We start from the raw sequence: 23,941 nt of genomic DNA on the forward strand, positions 1-23,941 counted from the left end.
TAAACTGTTTTTTATAATAAGATATAAATGAGTTTAAAGGGTATAATAAAGTTATTGGTTTTTCTTTTGGGTGCTTGCAACTGTAGATAAAAACAAGGGATTCAGTTGCTTTATTTAACACACAATATTATACTTATTCAATCATTCACCTACAATTTGTTTTTAAGTTTTTGTACACAGAAATTTTACTGACTGTCCAATGATTATCCTGAATTATGCTATGTGTGAAGAATAACTACTAATAAAAAGTCTTCCTACCAACCAAGAGTTTTAGCATGAAAAAAATGCATAAATGTTCCTTTAATACGTACTTAATTAATGAAGGTTCTGTCTGCAACTCTGGATAATATTCTTCTAACTGGGATTAGGGAGGGATAGAACAACTACAGATAACATGTAAAAGGAGCATTTTTATTTTCAGCAGCATCATTTTACTACATAAAAAATGTTGACGAGGTGACAAGTCCAAGCAGGACATACAAAGTTATGTAGTGCCTGCTGGCAATTCCCCTGTGAACATAAGACTTAGTGATTTTAAAAAAGGTAAGCTGAAACTGGAATTCAGGAGGTCATATCATCATAAGAATTTGATCAGAGTTCCAAAAATATTAATTCTTCACCTAATTTTAAATATACATTTTAGGGACTACCTTAAAGGCAGACTGAAATCTTCAAGCTTACATGTTTCAACTAGAGGTTCAAAGATATAGTTAGCCTGAGGCAAGAAATCCTTACACAGATTCTTTCAGGATGTTTTTATGCTATCCAGGTTCTAACTACTTTTATAAATGAGTCATCTTAACTGCAGGATGAGGTTTCCCTATTTGCAGACTAATAATATAAGAAAAAGGAGAGACATGCGCCACATTGTCTGCACATCCAGCAAGTTGCTACCTGCTTTATTTCAAGTGCATTAAGACTTATTTTTATTAAATCAGTATTCTATTATTTTCCAATCTACATTTTAAAAGAAATACAAAAACTAAAAAAATCCATGGTTATTAGTTTGTATGTGTGTTTGTATGGAGTCCTTGGTGTTCTCTGAACTTAGTTGTTGGCTTGCAGATGTTTCATTATCAACTCCCCAAATCATCATATATAAAACTGTTTGTTTTTCTTACCTACATCAGTGTTCAATTTAATAGAATGGAATGTGTTCTTTATCAACAGTTTATTCTGCATACAGGAAAACACTTGATTTTTTCCTCAAGCATTTGAAACTTATTCTACATTTGCATAGATAAGATTACATTTGTAATTCAAAGTATCAAACAGAGCTCAAATAATTAATATATATATGATATATTAATTTGTTCTAAATTATTTTAGGCCATGTATCTCCAGTTGACTTGATCAATTACTTTAAAGATCAACAGGACAAATTAATAGCTATTATTTGAAATGCCTGTAAAAATATCTATGCAAAGGTTCTGTTTAGTATTTAGTTGTAATATTTATTTAACAAATATATATGGCCATCCATATTTTAGTAGAAATCATAGGCAACCATATACACACAAAAACTATTTGAAATAAGCAACCCTTCCCAGAAACCACTTGTATCCATCCATCCATCCATCCATCCATCCATCCCATTATGCCATTTATAGCTCATTTATAATTAAGACAAATGAATGCTAAAGCAAATATCTACTTATTCTTCACTTTTTATTGTTATGTTCCAGCTGAAGTTTCATAATAAATTCTCTTTTTAATTTGTCTATGATATAAAGCATTATCAATAATGTCATGATATATGTGTGATTCATCTGTTATCAATGAATATTCAGTTTGGATCCAGATTTAAGATGATTCAATAAATAAACTTCTTAGTTACTAAAATTTTCATTAAGTTGAATGTTGACCCTAATGTAATTCTCTAAAAAATTCAAATCTGGATAATTTGATCCCAGAAATACATAGCATTTACCTCACTGACTACTCTTAAAGGAAACTAATTACCATATGTATCTTTCAACAATCTTCATATGAATAATTAATATAGGTTTTTCAAAACAGTTAATATATAGTTCTATATACATAATAGAATGTAGAATTAACTTGAAACTGTAGAATATCTGATGAAAATGTCTGGTTGATTCAATTTTAAAATTATTTAAAAATATTTACATTTTTAATATTTAATTATTATTTTAGAAATATCTTAGATGGTCAGAAATCTGAAGCCTGCATAATTGTTTCATTTAATTTTTTTCATAATAATTTCTCATAAATAACTCAGTGCTTTTTTCATAATTTCTAGTTGCTCTTATATGGGAATAACTTAATCTACCAGCAATGAAATTTTTATTTGTTTATGCAAATTTCTGAAATTAACATCAAACTTAATATTAACTGGTGATTGCCAATCTATTAAATAGTTACATTCACAGAGAAATATGACTAATACTAAAGAAATGAAAAGAAAAACCTACAATTCTGTTTTGTTCAAAAACTCAAAAGGGAACCACTCCATATGACATCAATATATTTGCTATTGGGATCTAAATAATTATAATAGCGTTTCTGCTCTTCACAAAAGCAGCATATATGCCTATATCTATACATCATATCATTCATCAGCTATTCACACCCACTGACCATTTCCCACTAATGTTACATGTTAAACAAAATTTATATTCTACAACCCTCATTGATTAGTATATTTTTAGACTTACCAAATATAATTATAGAAATTTTTTATTCTAACTGATGTTCTTTTTATATACAGGAATTTCCCCCCTTATTTGTAAAGCACTCTCAGGTAGAAGGAACTGCAATGTTACCAAAAAGAATTGGTGACTGTGTCCAATGCCTAGAAGGAAATATGTAAATTGCAGAAACAAGGAAAAACACATACCTTTGATTAAACAATCAGCTGCAAAAAGATCCCACTTGTAAGTTACCTAAAGGATAAATAATATTTTCTAGAGCAATCAATATATTAATAAATAATTGCAAGCAGAACAGTGTCCAAAAGCAACTGTTTACAATATATGTAAACACCTCCAAAAATTTCTTAATCTTATTTTTCTAAAAGATTAAGATTTTGTAGCATTTAAAATCTATTGAACATTAATTTTGACTCCTTGCAAAGAACTTGTATTTCATTTAACAATACTATTTATTATAATTTACAATTAATAGAGTAATTATAATTCATTCAGTAACAGAGATATGTCTGAAAATTATAATCTTAATGCATAATATCATCAAATCAAATATCTTTATTACATTCTTTGATCAGTTTATGCAGTAAAAAAGGAATGTAATTTAACAAAACAATTCATTATCAGCAGGTCAAAACAATAAAGACAATAAAACAAGGTATATAATTGTTCAACTGCATCAGTTGGCAAAAAAAGTATCTGGAACCTAGTATGTGACTTAACAACTCTTAAAAAGTAACCAATTTATATTTAATTAGTATGATTTATAATTTAGTGGTAATGGGGAGATCATACTATATCTTAGGACATCACAGAAAGGACATCATAAAAGAGACATAATTAAAAAAAGAGCGATAAGTCAAGGGGCATAATAAAAACAGAATTAAAAAGGCAAGCTTAAAGGTGGAAGGAATGCCCTATTATAGATTCGATGCCAATGAGATTTAGTTGCTATCTGACCTCAGCAGAGGCAGCAGGCCAGTACTGTTAACGATTACTCTGAGTCCTCAGATTAGAACTGAGGAGCAGACCTAAGTCTTAATATTTGACACATTAAATTCAACTTCAAGACTGCATATTGGGTGCATTCTGGGCTACTGAACAAAATCCTAGGAATTTAACTGAAGCTTCATAAGACCATAAGTTTATATATAACCCCAGTTCAATTGCTTTTGGGATGTAATTTATCTATGGAATTTAGTTATTGCTTGTGTGTTCTGTTGGGGAGTTGAAGTGGCATAATTTGCCTGTGCTGGTAATATCATCTACAAGTGTTTAGGTTTTTTAATAGTTCAACTTTTTTTTTCTTTAATAGAAAAGCAAATAAAATAAATTCAATATAAATTTACAAAATAGGACAATCAATATATAGTAGTACTCTCCATGGACTGGTGGCTTCAAAAGTTTGTGTAATTCTTTCAACATAATTTTCAACCTAAATACCTTAACAAGAATGAAAAAATACAACTGCCATTCTTGCTTTTTCCTCGTGCCAATCAAACCTGAGATGGACAATGCATGTTAGGGGCAAGATCAGCACTTGATTATTTAACTACTTTTGCCATCAAATGTTGATGCTGTTGCCAAGGCTACATATGTTGTTGGACTATTCCAATCATCAGCAGAGGAAAAAAAGTCTGTAATTCTCGCAGTTACAGTAGCAATATTCAATATACAGTAGCAAAGACTAGGAGATTAGCCTCCTTCTCTAATGGAACTCCTAAAGTCTGTAGTTCATTTCCATTTTCTTGTCCCAATCAGATAATTAAAAGAAACATGGAAACTAACATGACAGGCCATGCAATTTATAAACTATGAAATATCTTCTGATAATTGCTACAGAAAATTACAATTACTTGTAATGTGTAATTTTATATAAACTCAAATTTGATATTGCATAGATTAAATTATAAAGAAAACTTCCTTGATGTTACCCGTCAAAACAGAAGGAAAAAGCCATCCCATCCATTATGTGATATTTTGTATTATTCTCTTGCACAGTGTTGTTCTAGTAGCTTTTCTACCTGCCATGTTTGATATTACCAGAATATTTTCCATTCTCCTCTATGCTTTCTCTTTTAAGATGATGGTTTTCTACTGAAATATTTTATTAAACATAAGCATTATTTATTAAACAACATAATTAATGTGTTAAATTTAATAAGATGGTCACGTTTTATTATAGTTAGTGTTATTAGCACCTAGACATTAACACCCTGTAAAAAATTCTGTATTATCAGAAAATGTTTCAATAATAAGCAGCAATAGCAATGTTCTTACCTTCCATAGGTCAGGAGGTCCTTCAATAAGTTTAGCATTTATATTGCTATATTTTAGAACTAGATGCAAACATTCTGTTCCATAATCCAGATCATAATCACTACACTGTAGAAAACAAAAAGAACAAATTATAGAATATTTTAAAAATAAAATATGTCATTTAAAATATGTAATGGGATCTTCAAAATATATATAGAAATTCAACAAAATAGATAATACTTCTCTATGTTTGGTTAATCTTTTCAAAATGTTGCTACAAACACAGTACATTCACTCTCCTGGAAAAAGGTAAATTCTGTAGTATTTCAAATATTTTTAGAATCACACAGCAGGTTTTATCGCTCTGTATATATACTTAAATGCTCCCTATTATAATGATTACAATTTTAATGCTGAGCTCTCACTTTGGAATTCAACCTCTTTTTGCTCCACAACTGTAACTGTGCTTCAATCAAATATTTATTAATATAATGATGTATCATGGTATCAGGATACAAATGCAACTTATTGACTTGTTGCTTAATGACCATTCAAAGTTACAACACATATAATGCACTTCTGAACATTGCAAAATTCCACACAACTTCCCCTGCATAGTCAGATGAGTGTAATCTGGCTTCTTGGCAACCTGATTGCACTAATCAACATCTGTCAAGTGGTAGCTCAGCATTATAATTGTTATCATTATAATAGAGAACATTTAAGTGTTTACACATACAGAAATGACACCTGCTGTATGAATCTAAACATATTTGATATGCTAAAAACGATGGGCACATAATTGCATTTGAAATCTTCTCTGCTCTCAATGATGAGAGATCAATGAGGAAATCTGCAAGGAAGATTGCAAGCTGTTGCCACCTGCTGAGAGGATTCCCTCTTGTCTCTGGGAGCTGGCTGAAAGAACTCCTTTCTAACTTGTGCATGCTTGGATTTTGAAGGTCAAAATTTGAGTTGGCAAGAGCTAAAAATCCTTCTTTTCCACCTCAATACCTGCTTGAACCTTGGCAGCCAAAATCCAAATGTACACAGAGCCCAAAATTTCTTTCAGTCTTCTAGTCTTTCCTTGGTCTATCTCACAGCCCTTTCGCTGTCAGGACTTGACTGCTAAAAGAGAATCTCTCTTGTTGAAGTATGTGTTTTGTGTGTGCATGCGCACTAACACAGCCGTAACTTAAATTTGACCAATATTGAAATGAGTTTTAGCCTTCCATAAAAACTTTTTCATTAACTTATCCATTTAATATAGCTAATAGGAAGTAATCCTGGAATCTCTCTTAAAATATACATATAAATGTAATGTTCTCTTAAAAATAACAACAAATACTTGACTTTTAGTTTTTGCAATTGTATGCACTAAATGAAAGTCTTTCCATAACTGAAGCACTTATAAAGAAAGATATGGATAAATGATCATTTATCCATTGTGTTTCAGTTGTAGCTTGTCTTGAAAGCTGTAAAAGATGATCTCTTGTACTAGACTTTAAAAAATTAAATTATAGGAAAGAGTCTCTGTGAATAATTCCCTCTTGTTCTGTAAGCATCCATTATCATACTTTAAAATCAATTGGCAATGAGAAGCATTCCTGAAGGAATCCTTATGTGCAATTTAATAAAGATTTCCGCTACTCATCATCCAATGATAGGCTACTTACTTTTTAATTATTTCTGCTGAGCTGCCCCCATACTTTAAGTAGTTTTGATTGTAATTTTGTAATTTTTTTTATCATGGAATTGATCATGTTGCCTCAGGTCTTAATCCTAGAGAAATAGCAATAATGCTCTTTAACCATTCCATAATTTTAAGATCTCTGTGGATTGTGGATATGCCAGTTACCAAACTTGTACATCTAATATCAATTTGGGTAGAAATGGGTTGGAATTTCATTAATAATTCTAAGTATGTTATCTTTTCTAATTGAGAGAATAATATATCTCAAATTAATACCGTTCTGTTTAGTCCATTAGAGAAGGAGCCATCATTTTTTCTTCTCTCTATGGCATATCAATACATTATATATACATTTATTCAATTTTTCTCTAGTTTTTGGAATTGAACTCTTGTTTTAATTGAGTGAGGAAGACCTATTTAATTTATGACACATATTGTTAAAATAATATTATATTCACTAAGACAAATTTAAAAAGTTTAGGCACAAATCATTCACCATGAACTATTTATCTGAGCAATTTACACTGTGATGGTAATGATGATTTAATAGCTGACCAGCTGCTGTAAGGCTATAAACTGAAATGAGAATGCAATGAGAATGGATCAGAAGGGTTATCACTTTAAGAGGCTGTCTATATAAGAGAGATCCTGTGAGGGCATGTCTCTGGGTGTGTGCGAGCTTCCGTGCTATATTTGATGATTGATTGCCTGATTGTATCTAGTACGTATATGTATATTCTTTGTAGATAAACCACTGTTTGAAAGACAAACCACTGTTTACTGTATTTTGCTCCTGGGTTGTCTCAAAATAGTTAAATTGTGTGCACTCTGACATAAAACCATAGATTTGAACAAGATAGAAAGCAATCATGAAAATAAGGGCTGCAGAAAGGAGGAATATTGCCTCCCTTTCAGCCAAAAGAGAATTGGGGGGGGGGGGAAACAGGTCAGAAAGTGGATAGAAAGGGACCTTCCATAAGAATCAATTGGAGACACAACTTTGCCAATGTCATTTCTAGTTCCATTCCCACTGGTTTCATTCATTCTAAATTTCCTATGTGTAGTATTTGGAAGTAGGGTAAGTGACAAAAATGTCATTTTCAGAGAGAACCTTCATCTTCCAGCTACCTCAGTTACAGATGGATAATGACATACACGTGGTAATAGGTAGACATATCCTTGGGAAATAGTAGTCTGATCCTGTAGCAGGATAAGGAAGCTGCCTATCCTGAGATCTACCTATATTCAAGCACATGCCAAATCCCTAGCCAAGGAAAAGAAACACTACAACTTGTTCTTTAAAAGAATACTCATTTGGAGCTTTCAGGTGAGAAATGGCATTTAGTACTATACAAATAATCCAGATGTTCTTACTGTTACACTGACGGCAAAAAACCCAAAATACTTACCTGAAGATATGCTTGATGGATTTTATCAAATAAGAAAGCCTGAGGCATTTCACTTGCTCTGTACTTGGCACGATCTAGTGAATGGTCTAAACATCCCTCTGTAGTGGAAGCAATAACCGTGGAGACAAGAGGACGGATTGCTCCTGCAGCCTAGGGTATAAAAAATGTCAGTTTTAAAACAAGTCAAATCAAATTAAAGAGTTTAATCTTTACATACACTATTAACCGAATATAGATACAGATGAATTCCATGTGAATAAATGGCACACCAGAATTAATTGCACAAAATATTTATATATCAAGTTCATGCACGATCAACTAATTGCACTAGACAACAAAATTATTCAATGATACACCGATAATTAATCTAAACTCTTATTTATATTTTTTGTTGTTTCTAAATGGAATATTCATTATCACTACTTGATTAAGCTGATCATCAAATTGACATACTTTATTACCCTAGCTCTTAATATTGATTGAATGCTGTTATGAATGTATGGCAAAGTTTCTTTGAATTTGGGTGTCAAAGATTTTCTGAACAATACTGAAAATTATTGATGACTATGCCTTCAAATGGAACAACATTACATGATCAAATATGAATCAGTCATTATCAATAATAATGATCATTGTGAAATAGTTTACTTATATTAAAACCTTTCCTTTGCTAAACATTTCATTTCTGGTTCATTGATAAATAACTATAAAACATTTGTTTGACTATTAAATTTGATTTAATACCTTTGTAAAGGAGTACCGGAACATTAGATTAACTTAATTTAGTCAAATGATATGCTTATAGATATCCTATGCTAAGCATTTATGAAACTTATGAATTAATTTCTAATATATATTAGATTGATATAAATAATACATTCCAATTACAGGAAGTGGTTAGCAATAGAACTTTAGTGGTTAGAACTTTGAGAACAAGCTTTTCCCCTATCTAAAATTTAGCTCTATTTTTACAAGCGTAAATAAAATGCAAAAGTACATTAAAACGATGTAACAATTTTCAAATTCATGTCATCAATTGTCCATTTCATCAAATTAAACATTGATACTTCTAAATATTCATATTAATATGGTTTTAAACCATAGGACAAAGATCAAAAGCAAAGGGGAGGGGTGAAATCACCTTGATCTTATCACTGACTTTGTTGGGAAGGTTTTAGTTTACCAATATTTAATCAGATTCCCTATTTATCTAATTGTGCCCACTATTTGTCCCTCTTATTGTTAGAACACTGCCAACTGGAACTAGAATTTACATAATTGAAACAACTTTTATTTGACAACATTCATAACAAATTCATTACAAATTCTACATTCAAGCAGAATTAACTGTGTACTTATTTTTGCAACAAGTAGAAACATGTACATCTGTTCAGACATCCATGCTTTCACCAATTATATATCTAATAATCAACATGCTTTACCCATAACTGTAATTACCACTTCTGCTAGCAGAACTGTCTTAAAGAATTACTGTCTTAAAGAATTACCTCTTTTACATTTTTAGAAATGCCACCTTCAAAGAAAAAGCAACCATGATTATGTGACTTAAATATTTCAGTTATTTTTCAGAAAGTACATATTTTGTATAATGAATTTTGTATAAATTCACATTGGATTTATACCATTTCTTTGGAATTAAATTGATTCTGTAATTATTTTAATTACCAACAAACTTGTAAATTAATTAGCAGCAATTACAGAACCAACATTTATATGTTACCATATTGCTGATCAGTAAACCCATTGTTATTTCTTTGACATCACACACATATTTATTTTGGACCCTTTTTGGATAGTCACTTGCTTAAGTTCTAGTATTACAGTACATATACTTTCAGTAAGCATAATCTCAGACTCTCAATGCAAGAAAATACTGTGAACAATTACGGATATGTGAACATTCTATTGTTAATAATTAGATATACAATGGTAATTTGAGTGAAGGGGAAAATCTCTCTATGTTTACATACAATACAATACAATAGCAGAGTTTGAAGGGACCTTGGAGGTCTTCTAGTCCAACCCCCTGCCTAGACAGGAAATTCTATACCATTTCAGACAAATGGTTATCCAATATCTTCTTGAAGATTTTCAGTGTTGGGGCATTCAATTCTGGAGGCAAGCTGTTCCACTGATTAATTGTTCCGTCAGAAAATTTCTCCTCACTTCTAAGTTGCTTCTCTCCTTGATTACTTCATCTTTAGAGGCTTGGGCTATTTGCTTATATTGTGCCTTAATTATGTCTCCCTCTTTCCACTTTTTATACTTTTGTCTTTCAATTTGTCAGAGAGTTCTTTATGCAGCCATGCTGGTTTCTTTTGGGAGCTGTTATTTTCCTTCTTCATTGGTATTGTGCAAAACTGGGCCTTTGTAATCTCATTTTTCAAAATTTCCCAAGCTTCTTGGGTTGTTTTCCCCTTGAGGATTCTCATCCATGGAATTCTTCCCAAGCGCTCTCTAAGTTTATTGAAATTAGCTCTCTTAAAATCCAAGACTCTAGTTTGACTTTGTTCTACTACTTGGGTTTGCATAATGTTGAATTCCAATATTGCAAGGTCACTTGCCCCCAGGGTTCCTATGGCTACAACACCTTCTATCATTTCCTCTCTTTTAGTGAGAATTAAGTCCAATATGGCTGATCCGCTTGTTCCCATCTCTACCTTTTGGGAAACAAAGTTGTCTGTTAGGTTCATTGGAAACCTGTTGGATCTTCCACTTGGTAAAGACTTTATTTCCCAGTTGATGTCAGTAGTTAAAATCTGCCATTACAATTGTGGTCCTACATACCTTAGTTAGCTGACTAGCAAAAAGTTCATCTACTCCTCTGCTTGGTTGGGTGGCCTGTAGTATAAACCTATGGCAATGTCATTCCCCCGCCCCCATAACATTTAATATTGACCCAAATGCATTCAAGATAGTTCTCATCATTGTTGTGCTCTATTTCTGTAGAGATGTAGTTATTTCTTATATATAATGCAACTCCACGTTCTTCTTTTATTTGGTCTATTTCTTTTAAATAATTTAAATCCTTCTAGCTGTGTGTTCCATTTGGGGGGTTCATTCCACCAAGTTTCTGTAATGGCAACAGTATCGTATCTGCCCTCATTTACTTGAATTTCTAATTCACCCTGTTTATTTCTCATATTCTGTGCAGTGGTGTATAGACACTTGAGTCCATTTTGATTGACCCTGTGTTTACTGTCTACATAACCTTTGTTATGCCTGATTGCCCCTATTTTCTTGCCACTTGTATTATTCATGCATATGGTATGGCACTCACTATTAAATGCTTGGTTTTGCTTGACGGCAGGAGTGATAATGTTACCTGCACAAACATCTATATTACATGCACTGATAACCCTATGAGTTTTAGATTGCTAGGGACAAAAATGTTCTGTATCAATTAATTCTCTGTCCCCGCTGTTCAGTTTAAATGTTTATCCAGAAAATCTGTGAATTTAATGCCAAGTAACTCAGTCCCTTTCTTGGATGGGTGCAAACCATCTCTTTTGTACAGTTTTTCATTGGACCAGCTGCACGCATCATGACTAATAAAACCAAAGCCTTCCCTTTTACACAACTCTTTAGCCACACATTAAACTCTGCTACACGCTGGCCCTTTGCTTTTGTTTCTTATATACTGGTAAAACCTCTGAAAAGATAAGCCTACAATCTACACTATTAAGTTTATACCCCAAACTCTGGAAATTATTCTTCACAGAAAGTACATCTTTTTGGGACACATCATTTGTGCCAAGATGTATAATAGCATCAATGTCACAGTCCTTACTTGCATTCTTGACTATGATTATATATATATATATATCTCCCAAACTGCCTTTTTCCTAAAAAGCCCCATATTTCTATAGTTTTTTCTCATAAGGAAATACCTATATTTTTTAAGAACTAAAGGCTAGGGTGAGACAGAAATAAATTAGCAGTAAACATTAAACTGTAATTTGGCTTACATCTAGATCTTGTTTAGCTAGACCTAAGTTTTTCTCTGTTTGGGGTCCTTATATTTAAAATGTCATTATATTTAAAATGCCATTGATGTGTACCATAATCCTTATCAGATCCAAGACAGTTTTCCTTCTTTGAATTTGAACAACTGCACATCACTCTAATAAACAAGAGCAGAGATTTGTCCAATGAACGAAACTCTAGAAGTAAATTCAAGACAGAATGCAACTAGAGTGCAGTACAAGCAGATTTACAGATTTTCCTTCAGAATCTAATTTAAGTATAAAATTAATAGAGCCTTCCAGGTTTATCTATCTCATTGATGGCTAACGTTTTTGGCGCTGACTGCCAAAAGCACACATCCATAATGCAATGTGTGTGCGTGCGCCCCGTGCGCCCTACCCCCATGCATTCGTATGTGACCCATGTGAGCCCTACACCCCACACATGTGCGTCCCTGTGTGTGCCCTGCCACCACACATGTGCACACATGACCCACCCCCGCACATGTGCGTGCATCTTAAGCATGCACCCCACCCCCACGTATGCATGGCAGAGACCCAAAAATCATCTGGCTGGTAGGAGGCAGCATGCATACAGGGCAGAACTGAGCTGAGGCGATGGTTCATGTGCCCACAGAGAGGGCTCTGTGTGCCATCTTTGGCACACATGCCATAGGTTCATCATCACGGATCTAGCCAGTCCCACTGTCAGGAAAACCAAGCAGGATTAATGAAGCAGCTTCAACTATAATTTCAGTACGATCATAATCAGCCCAAATTAGAACTCTGGTTATTATTACATGTGAAAAAGATTTATTTTCTATAGCTAATACAAAAAAAATTCTTTTTGCTATTATAGACCAACATAAAAAAAGCTGCTGAGTTATTGTTAGATACATGTTACTGCAAGTTTCTGTAGCAACAGTAGCTTGCTTTCCAATTACACCTGATTTCCTGGAAATCAGAAAAAAGATGCATAGCTTAAGGCTGTTGATCATTTATGGTCTTGCACTTCTCAGTGAAATGACATGCACTAATTGTGTTGGAAATGCTTCATCCCTGGAGCCTGGTATAGATGAAAGAAAGCTAGGATATCCATGAAAAGCAGGCTTGAGTATACATTTTATGTATTTGTATCCTAATTTTCATTCCAAAATGAAGCCCTAACAATTTTGAGCAAAAAACAACAACCCCACAATATTTTAAAAGATAAATGTTGATAAACTGCTAAAATGAACATATTTCAATAAATCTGTAAATATAATTTAAGTAGCAACTAATTCAGTTCATGAACTACTATAAACTCATAAACACAGAGCTCTAGAAACAGTTGTATAGTTGTGTGAGCAGTGGTGGGTTTCAAAAAATTTTGGAACCTCTTCTGTAGGTGTGGCCTGCTTTCCGGGTCCACTGGTGGAACCTCTTCTAATCAGTTCGGTAGATTTGATGAATCGGTTCTACCGAATAGGTGCGAACTGGTAGGAACCCACCTCTGTGTGTGAGTATATATAGTTTTATAGTTAAGGTATTTTAGTTTTTTCTCAAAGCTTGAATATTATTCTTGTAATAATGTAAAATTCTAACTATTAGACTTCAAGCGTTTTTTGATGGAAATGTGGCTATATTATACTTACTACCATAAGTATAATATATATTGTATTTAGCATATGAGAAACAAACAAATAGACATCAATTAAAGCAAGTAAAGGTATTCCTTGTCTGGCTTTCAGGTGCTTTGGAAAATGTATGGAACCTGACCAGGAGAGATTCAACCTAGAAATAAGGAGGAACTTTCTGACAGTGGGAAAAATCAACCAACCCCTTCGGAAGTTGTGGGCGCTTCATCACTTGAGACTTTTAAGAAGAGATTGGACTGCCATTTATCAGAAATGGTGTATGGTTTCCTGCTTGAGCAGAGGGTTGGACTAGATGACCAACACCCTGCCAATGACCTGCCAACTCTATTAATCTGTTTTCTGTTAAAAGACTGGCAATGGACCAAGTTTTATCGCTGCATAAACATTATGGTTAAAACTGGAACATTGGTGTAGCATATTTCTTTGAATCTCCCAACAGATATTTTTATAATCAACATTCATATAAAAATATATCTTTATATATTTGTCTTAATCATATACTAGCACTATATCTGAATGTCAAAACACCCCCATTTCACCTTTTTTTGCCATTAATGAAATAATAATCCAAGTTTTAAGGAAAAGGCACTAGCATGATATTAACTTATTCCTGAAGTTATAACAGAATAAGCTGAAGTTTTAGTTATAAGATTTCATGAGAAAATTGGAGTTAAGAAAACTCCTGGTCCCAGGATTGACAATTTTTTTTTTTTTTTTAAAGTGCCGAAATTTTTTTTCCTTGTGGTACTGTTAAAACTTTTAGCAATACAAAATTGCTAGGGGCTTTGGAATGCTGCCTTCTTCTGTATTCACTACCTTTCACAACTTGTATTGGCAACAAAAAATGGGTTTCTAGAAATGTATGTTTAATTATGAATTGCTTCAAAACATAAATGGAATTTAATTGGTTACAAAGCTATATTCTAACAAACAGGAGATTGTTTCATATAATTAATTTACGAGGGCATAATTTAGTAGTTCTCATAAGCTCCACATTTGAATCCTGCAGGCACATAACAAACTGATTAGTAAATATAATAATGTAATTTATTCTACTGACAAGTGGAATTAAAAAGTGAAATATCCTACTTGATCAATTGCCATTTCAAGAACATTAGGACTTCATACAATTATGCTATTCATATGGTATGCAGAATCTGAATTTACAATATCATTGTTGCATGAGTGATTTAATGTTAAGTTTCAGCCAAGATTTTTTTTTAAAAAAATAGGAAGTCTAAGTACATAATTTAAAAAGGAAATAATTACTCTTCATAAAAATGTTTAACAAAGAAATATTTATGTAGATTTCTCATTCATCTCACTTCATGTTTCAGAATAGGCTTTGTATATTTTTTTCCTAAGTGGCCATCAATAAAGAAGGATTTAGGATGACACTCCAGTTTACTATGCCAAAAAAAGAGAATATTTATATTGCTTTTCTATGGATGCAGGCACTAGCTATGCATAGGCTTTGCAAAGAAGCCTCCGGAGGACGAAAAATGGACCTACGGGCAGCCCGGAAATTTGGGAACTGACTTTTGGGTTGCTACATTTTTCCCTCCAGAGTCTTCAGGTGGTTTCCCTGAAGCCTCCAGAGGGAGAAAAACAGCCCAACACACAAACTTGAAGTCCGTTCCCGAACTTTTGGTTTGCATGTTGGGTTGTTTTTTGCCCTCTGGAAGCCTCAGCAAAAAATGCCCAAAAATGAAGGCCGAAGTCATTTGGCGCTTCACGTGCCCTAACAAATAGCTCACGTGCCACCTGGGACACAGTGCCATAGGTTCACCATCATGGATATATACATAAATATACATACATACACACATACATGCATGTATACAAACATTTGTGTGTATACATATATGTACAAATATCTTAATCACTGTCCATTTTAATTTTAATACATGGTAGAAAGATGAAACACAAGACGCTTTCAATCTTTTTTCTAGCAGTTATAAATGCATTTATATTTTATCATCACAAGTTAAGTTTATGACATGGTTTCGTCCTTTTCAGTTCTTTCCTTTCTAATTATCAAACCTATAAATCACAAATTTATTTTTTTGTTTTCAGAAAACGTTTAAAGTGCAAAAGTTACCTTAATAAAAAAAATTGTGTATTTTCTTCTAAATTCTTTCTGGAGATAAATATACTTTAAAATCCCATTACCATAATCCTGAAATTTATATTTGGTCTCAATTATTTTTTTCCTAGAATCTTAGATAACATGAGGGTATTTCTATCATTTACTCAAATGGTTAATTAAATAATTCTTTTTACCAATAATACTGTAAAATCTTCATCTATTCTTATTTATAAAATGGCTCTTTAATTTGTCAAAAGGATTATTAGTGTTTCTCTTTTAATTTACACTGATCAGAGTGGATAAAAAGTGATGATTTTTTTTAAAAAAATCATATTTTTAAATTTAAACCCGATTTTCTTATTTAAATCAGATTTTTATTTTATTTTATCAATTTTATTTTAAGAAAATGTTTTTGGAGTAAAATGTATCTAAAGATAGTTTTCTATTTAAGATACATTAGTAATTTAAATCAAATTCACCCTGACACTGATCATGTTCTTCTTTTATTCTTCTTACTCTATCAAATGCCTCTCTCATTTGCTCCTTCTTGCTTAGCTACTCACCCACCCATAAGCCCAGCTTTTGGTGTCTTCCTTAAAACAGTGTAACTGAGTAATGATTCCTCATACAGAAGAAAAAAAGATTTTACTGAATAATTTCGGATAAATGTTTAGAATGTTCTGATATACTATGTGAAAATGCAACAGATTAAGTAAAAATAAATATGGCTAATATTGATTGTAATAACTATTTCAATTATGTCTGTTTATGTTAACTATTTCTGACATCCATAACATATTTTTGATTCTTTGTTTAATAAAATAAAGAAATTCACCAAAGAAAGGCATTTCTTACTTAGCTATCCTATTAATAGATTCAAGTTCAATATTCAGTATTTCATTGATTTAACCATTTACAGTATAAAAAATTAAACAATCTTTACTTATTAAACTTTTAGATGGACTATGATAAGGCAATAAAACATTTTGCTATATATTTAAGTGTGACTTAAACCCTTAAAATAAATTTTAATATATTTTACTGAAGTTAATTGTATTTTCAGGTGGCTAACATTCAAAGGTTACAAAGCAAGCACAAGAGTTTTAACTTCCAATGGTATTTTTCTCTGTATCCCATTCCACATAATTTACTACACACTGGAATTAAGATCCATTCATTTTTAAAAGCAATGTGCCCAATTTGTACTGGCAACTCTTATCCATTCAAGAAAGCAAATTAAAAGTTGCCATGGGTACATAACATTTGTATCTTGAGTATTTTTTTTAATCTTAGTCAATAATTTTAGTTATGCATATTAATGGAGAATATAAGGTTGATAGACTAAACTGAATATTACTATTAGTACAACATTACAGATCTTTTATAATACTTACCCCGTGCTCTTTGGCAGCCATAACTACTTTAAAAAGAATATCTTCCTCAACAAATGGTCTGACAGCATCATGGATTACTATTATTTCTGGTTTCTGGAGTGAGGCACAGAATGTATTGCCTTTTCCAAATACTTTCAATCCATTGAAAATAGATCTGTGACGGGTTAGTCCTCCTTCCACTACCGTTGTCCGTTCATGGCCGTATTTTCTAATAATAGATTTCATTATTTCAATATTCTCTGAAGAGACCACAACAACAACATCAGTAATCCAGTTGATTCTGTAAGACATTGAAGAAAAAATACAATGTCTAAAACTTCCTGGAACGTAATGTTTAAATTTTATTCTATTCGGAAATAAATATATAATATAGCTTCCAAATTTTGCCTATACATTTAGTCTATTTTTCACCATAATACATAGAACAAATATTTACTGTATAATTTATAATATATATTCAGTGAGTGTATAATTGCAGCATTAGTAATAAGATTATGACTAGAGTAGAAAAACCTCTTGTAGTTATAACTATGTTTTACTAATTTTGATGGAAATATAATCTCCGTTTCCAAATCGTAGTTTACATTTATGACTTCAGATTCATCTTGAAAGTTTTCCATGGGGTTGTTAGTTGAGGAAGTTGCAAGGCAAAGATAACATTTAAATTTAAAGTCTATTTTGATTAAGGTGTTGGATTAGAAATCTAAAAACTCAGGTTTCATTCCAATCTGAGCCTAACTAGTTAACTAGGTGACTTTAGACAATCTAATTCCAATCTACCTCATGCCTAGTTAACCTGAACTGAGCTCCTAAATAAGAATCTGAATATAAATCTAATAAGGAAATATAGAAATATATATATATATATATATTGTTGAAGTTTATTAGTGATTATAAAAATTGTTCCTGCTGAATTTTATTAGTCAATATAATTATAATTTATGATTATATAATACAATTATTTATAATTTATAGGAAACTTGACTTGATAATTCCACAGCAAATTTTCCTAATACAGTATTTTAATATTATCTCCTGTTTATATCTTAGATCTAGGGCACATATTATCATATTAAAAGAGTGCTCCAGATTTATATATTCAAACTCTAATAAAAAAGGATTTTTTAAAATGTGAAGATAAATATTCTACTAGCATAAAATACACATTAAAACTAACATTTTATCATGCAACTATACATATTTTCAAAACACAGCTGAAGCAAACGAAGAACTGTGGTTTTTTTAAAAATATATATTAAAACTTGTTAATTTGAATTTGAAAAGGTGATTCAAAGACAGTATACCCCATTCTTTCACAAATTCTGCGTCTGTAATGTGGTATTTATATTTTCCTACTAATGCAAGTACTGCACTGCGTAAACTGTGTTGCTCTTGTCAATTCTATTGACATGGTCAGCAGAAAAGCTCAAAGCATCCTGTTTTTGTGCGTGGAACTAAGAATGTTGAAACTGATCTGAGGCTAAAGCTGACTAACATAATATCCAAATTCACAAACTAATACTATCTAAACAGAATACTTTATTTGGCCAAATGTGATTAGACACACAAGGAATTTGACTCCAGAGGTTCTCAATGTATATGCAAAGCAACAGATTAATAATAATCATACTATTGTACCAATAAGATGGTAGTAGATAAGGTGAGAAGAGAATAATAATATTATAATCATATAATATGAGTAAATATACTGAGACATAATACAATACAGTAAGGATTAAGTGTTCATAAGAGTGATGGCACAAGGACAAAAAAACCTGTCCCTGTGTCTAGATATTCTGGCATGCAAAGTCCTATAGTAAAGTGACCAGATTTTAACATTAGTAAAGTGGGACACCATTGACGGATGGACAGGGGTGTTCTTGATTAAAACTTTTCCTCCAGCGCTGTGGCTGAGGTGAAGCCACCAAAACTCCCACTGGCGCCTCCGCCCGTGGCAGCGGTGCCTCCCTCTCTGCTTGGAGCACCTGAGCTGGGCACTGCGTTACCCCTGCTGCCACCTCCTCCGCCACTGTGATGCTTTTGAGAAGCCACGGAGCCTTTTTTTCCTGCTGCCGCCCCCTCCGCCACCTTCCTACTGGCTCCCGCGGCCTCATGGCTCCTCAAAAGCATGGCGGAGGAGGAGGGGGCAGGGGTAATGCAGTGCCCAGCTCAGGTGCTCCAAGCATAGAGGGAGGCACCGCTGCCACGGGCGGGGGCGCCAGTGGGAGCTTTGGCGGCTTCACCTCAGCCACAGAACTGGGCGGCAAAAGTTTTAATCAAGAACAACCCCCTCATTCCATTCCCAGGCAGAAGAAAGAGACTCTGTGGAGGAGAGCTTGGCCAGTCATTGGAAGGCATTTGAGAAGGAGAAAAGCAGGCAAGGAAACTTCTCAGGAAGTTCCAGAAGCAGCTGCTTCTCCTCTGGAGGAGGGAAGGAGAAGGAAGGAAGGGTAGGGAGGTAGTGAATAAAAGAAAGAAGGAAAGAAGAAAGGGAGGGAGGGCAAGGAAAGGAATGGAAAAGAAAGTAAGGTAGAGAAAGCAGGAAAGAAGGAAGGGAGGGAAAGGGGAGGGAGGAGAAGGAAGGAAAAAAGGAAGATAAGGTAGGGAAGGAAAGAAAGACGGAGGGAGGGAGGAGAAAGGGAGAAGAAGGAAGGAAGAAGGAAGGAAAGAGGAAGGTAAGGTAGATAGGGAAGGAAAGGAGGGAAGGATGAAGGAAGGGAGAAGAAAGAAAAGAAGGAAGGGAAGGTAGATAGGGAAGGAAAGAAGGAGGGAAGCAGGAAGGGGAGGAGGGAGGAGAAGGAAGGAAGAAAGGAAGGAGAGAAGAGGAAGGGAGGGAGAAAGGGAGAAGGAAGGAAGAAAGGAAGGAAAGAAGGGAGGGAAGGAAAGAAGGGAGGGAAGCGAAAGGAAGGAAGGAAGGGGAAAGAGAGGAAGCGAAGAGAAGGGAGGGAGGGAGGAAGAACCCGGCTTTCCTGAGAACAGTCTGCTCCGGGCTGGGGAGGGCGAACCAAAAAGTTTAGACGGGACTTTGCTGGCGGTTGCAAAGCAGCCTTCCCCTGATTGCCTTCCCCCAACACCCCCTAACCCTTTCAAAAGCCACCCCCATCGCTGGCCTCTCCCACCCGGATCCCCTCCTGCCTCCCCTCGGCTCACCCGGACCAGGTTGCTGACGGCTGCTTGCACAGCGGCCACCGGGGTGGTGACATCCAGGATGGCTTTGCCATCTACCTCGCCCTCCTCGTGCATGATGACCAGGTGGGAGATCTGCTGGGCCACCGGCTCCAGGATGCTCTCGATGGTGCGGGTGTGGAAGACCGGCATGGCTGCAGGGAGAGCGGCGCCCAAGAGAAGCGGGGGAAAAAACTTGCGACGGCTGAGCTGCTTGGCCCGGGACCGAGCACTGGGGGCTTTGGGGGAGCCCTTTGGACTTCGGGGACCGGAGCCGCAGCCGAGCCAGGACTTCCCCCTCAAAAAAAAAAAAAAACACCTCGCTTCGCCCAGCTCAGCCTTCCGCTCTGCAGTCCTGATCCCACACCACTAATCCCCAGTTCTAGCTGCCTGCAAAGGACCTCCCCAGCTTCTGGAGCCTGTGACAGTAGAAATCACTGTGCAGCAGTTGCAAACTGCCACACAATGTTTTCTTTCCATGTGTGCGGTCGCGTGAAAAATCAGGACTTTTTAAAAATGCCGCGGAACACGGGACAAATTTTAAAAAATCGGGACTGTCCCGCCAATAGCAGGATGTCTGGTCACCTTACCCTATAGTGGCATCCTGAGGGGAAGCATGGAAACAAATGATCAAATCCAGGATGTGAGGAAACTATAGACATTTTCTCAGTCCTTGAACCCTCTCATTCCATGAACGATTCAGTTCATGCACATTCATTACATTAGAAAAGTACATTTATTAAAATCTAAATTATATACTTTGATTAAGTGGTCCTCCAAAATATTAAAAAGATTTCAAGCAGTTCATGTGGAAAAACAAAAACATTACACAAACCCTTTGATCTTCATTATTGCAGGATGTAATGGAAATAATTGATTTGTTTATCAAAACAATTGGAAATAAAGAAAAGCTATAATATAATAAATACATTATTCTAAGCATATTTTAATCACTAATACTTAAAAAAATATCTCAACTTGTTTATTCTCTGAGAAAAAAATATTCTTAAACTTCCTACTTTGTACTAAATTTGCAGAAAAGGTGTGATTCATGTTTTCCAGATGTCACTTTTGTTTTTAAAAAGTTGAGCATGCTGTAACACAGCCAACAAAAAAAATGACTGAAAAGAAATTGGTCTGAAATTAAAAGATTAATTACTTTAAAACATAATTAGATTTGAGATAATTTTGCATTGAACTTATACCCTGGCAAACATGGAGAGTTAGAAAACTTCTTAGCTTCTACACATGATCTTAGCCAAAAGACTGAGAAGCGATCATACCCATTTATAAAAAAGGTAATAGAAATGACCCAGGCAATTACAGACCCATTAGTCTTCTAAGCATTATTAGTAAACTGTAGGCGAAACACCTAAACTATAAACTTCAGGATTGGCTAATTTCAGGGGAGATAATCAAAGATGAACAAGCTTGTTTTAGAGAAGGAAGATTTACGGTGGATCACATCTGGTACTCCACCATCTAGTACAAAAATACAGGCCTTTGATTCAATATCCAGGAGAAATTAAAATGCGCTACTATCGATAAATGCCTCCTTTTCCTTATATAAAACTTGTATGACAATTCCACCTTGAAAGTGAGGTGCAATCCTCAAGGGACTCTAACTGGCCTAGTAAGGGTACAAAAAGGGGTATGGCAGGTTGCATCCTGTCCCTCTCCCTTTTTAACCTCTATATCAGCGATGGCGAACCTTTTTTGGCTCACATGCCATAAGTGGGGGGAGTGCACAGGAGTCGTGTGCGGGTGTGCTGCACCCATAATGCAATATGGGATCCCCCAGTGCACATACGTGCACTACAGGAACTCCCTCCCATTTTTGCATGCTTTCTTTGCCCTCCCCAGGCTCCAGATGCTTTATAAGAGCCTGGAGAGGGCGAAAACAGCCTCCCCACCCTTCTGAAGGCCCTCAGGAGACTTCAGGGACCTTCAGGAGGCTTCCCTGAAGCCTCCGGAGCACTCAAAACGACCCTCCAAGCAAACCGGAAGTCCGTTCGTGAACTTCTGGTTTGCCCATAGGGCTGGTTTTTTTGCACTCCGAGGCTTCAGGGAAGCTCATGAAGCCGCCAGGGGGGCCTCGGGGGGGGGGAGCGAGCGGGGACTCATGTCACCCTCCCCAGTCTCCTATAAAGCCTCTGGAGCCTGGGGAGGGCAAAAAATGGCTTTAAAAAGGGTGAACTCAGCTGGCCAGCACATGCATGCGCGCTGACGAGCTGATGGGGCAGCGCCTCACATATCTTGACAAATGGCTCCGCGTGCCACCTGTGGCACGCGTGCCATAGGTTCACCATCCCGGTTCTATATCAACCCTCTGATCAATCTTTTACAGAACCCTAATCTGTATCCTCCAAAACTAGCACAACACAAAATACCGATTCTCCTATATGCCAATGATGCCGCTATTATTTCACAAACTCCTGTAGGACTGAAGAGAGAAATTAGGGCAACACTTGGCTATTTCAGGCAAAACAAGCTGGTCCCTAACTTTGATAAATCAAAAATTTTAATTTTTGCTAAAAGACTAGCCAATACTTCTGGAAAATAGAAGGCATAGTTTGGAAAAGGTTAGAATATTTAGATATCTTGGGGTGGTTTTTCACTCACAAGGGACATGGAAGGCACACCTGTATCATACATTGCAAGCAGCCAATAGGTCCTCAAATGCAACTAAGCACTTCTTTTACACAGGCATAGGGCAGTTAGTACCTGCTGCCTTAAAACTTTTCAAGGCCAAAATATTGGAGCAAATTCTATATGGGGACAAACAGGAATCCTTGCAAAAAAAAAAAAAAAAAAGATTTGCTAGAAACCATACAAACCAAATTCCTGAAAGCCATTTTAGCTTCACCCAAAGGAACTCCAATGCCCAGTTAAGAATTGAGACAGGCATGCTCAAATTCAGGTAAGAGCCTGGAAGATGATGATCATTTATTGGCTTAAAATACATTTCTTTCAAGAGGGACTGTCCCCAGTGGTGTTGCTTGATAACTTCCCCTTCCCCTGGAAATAGGCAATAGATCACAAGCTGGGCTCTTATAGGTTCCCACCAGTATTCTTAATGTCCTTAGGCCAGCGATGGTGAACCTTTTTTGGCTTGTGTGCCAAAAGCGGGGGGGAGTGCAGGGGAGTCAAGCGTGGGCGTGCCACATCCATAATGCTATGCGCATGACCCCAGCATGCATGCATGCATGACCAACGCTTCCCTCCATTTCTGGCATGCTTTTTTCACCCTGCCCGGGATCCAGAGGCTTTATAGGAGCCTAGGGAGAGCGAAAACAGCCTCCTCCACCCTCCCGGAGACCCTCTGGAGGCTTCAGGAGATTCAGGACTTCCGGTTTGCTCGTAGGGCCAGTTTTAGCCCTCCTGAGTCTTCAGGAACCTTCAGGATGCTTCCCTGAAGGCTCTGGAGGGCAAAAAAATGACCTTACGAGTGATTTCCGGTTTGCTCATAGAGTCATTTTTTGCCCTCCAGACCCTTCAGGGACACCTCCTGGAGGCCCCTGAACGCTTCGGAGGTCTAAAACCGGCCCTATGAGCAAACTGGAAGTCTGTTTCTGAACTTCTGGTTTGCCCTTAGGGCCGGTTTTTCGCGCTCCAGAGGTTTCCTGAAGTCTCTGGAGGG

General features: G+C 35.4%; 1 protein-coding gene across 3 annotated transcripts in view; it reads right to left on the bottom strand.

Annotated features, from left to right (window-relative positions):
* CRPPA (CDP-L-ribitol pyrophosphorylase A) overlaps nt 1-23,941 on the bottom strand; it is a 50,800-nt gene that overhangs the window by 21,589 nt on the left and 5,270 nt on the right. For all 3 annotated transcript variants that reach the window (XM_087712756.1, XM_014076227.2, XM_014076234.2), the window contains exons 2-5: nt 17,137-17,416; nt 8,031-8,180; nt 4,950-5,054; nt 2,861-2,906 (exon numbers count right to left, since the gene is read on the bottom strand). In XM_087712756.1, coding sequence (XP_087568882.1) covers nt 2,861-2,906; nt 4,950-5,054; nt 8,031-8,180; nt 17,137-17,416 — 581 coding nt within the window. The remainder of the gene's footprint in view (nt 1-2,860; nt 2,907-4,949; nt 5,055-8,030; nt 8,181-17,136; nt 17,417-23,941) is intronic.

This window comes from Thamnophis sirtalis, unplaced genomic scaffold (genome assembly GCF_051295495.1).
Source record: "Thamnophis sirtalis isolate CommonGarterSnake01/CBP01778 unplaced genomic scaffold, rThaSir2_p1.2 scaffold_4, whole genome shotgun sequence".
Classification (NCBI taxonomy): Eukaryota; Metazoa; Chordata; class Lepidosauria; order Squamata; family Natricidae; genus Thamnophis; species Thamnophis sirtalis.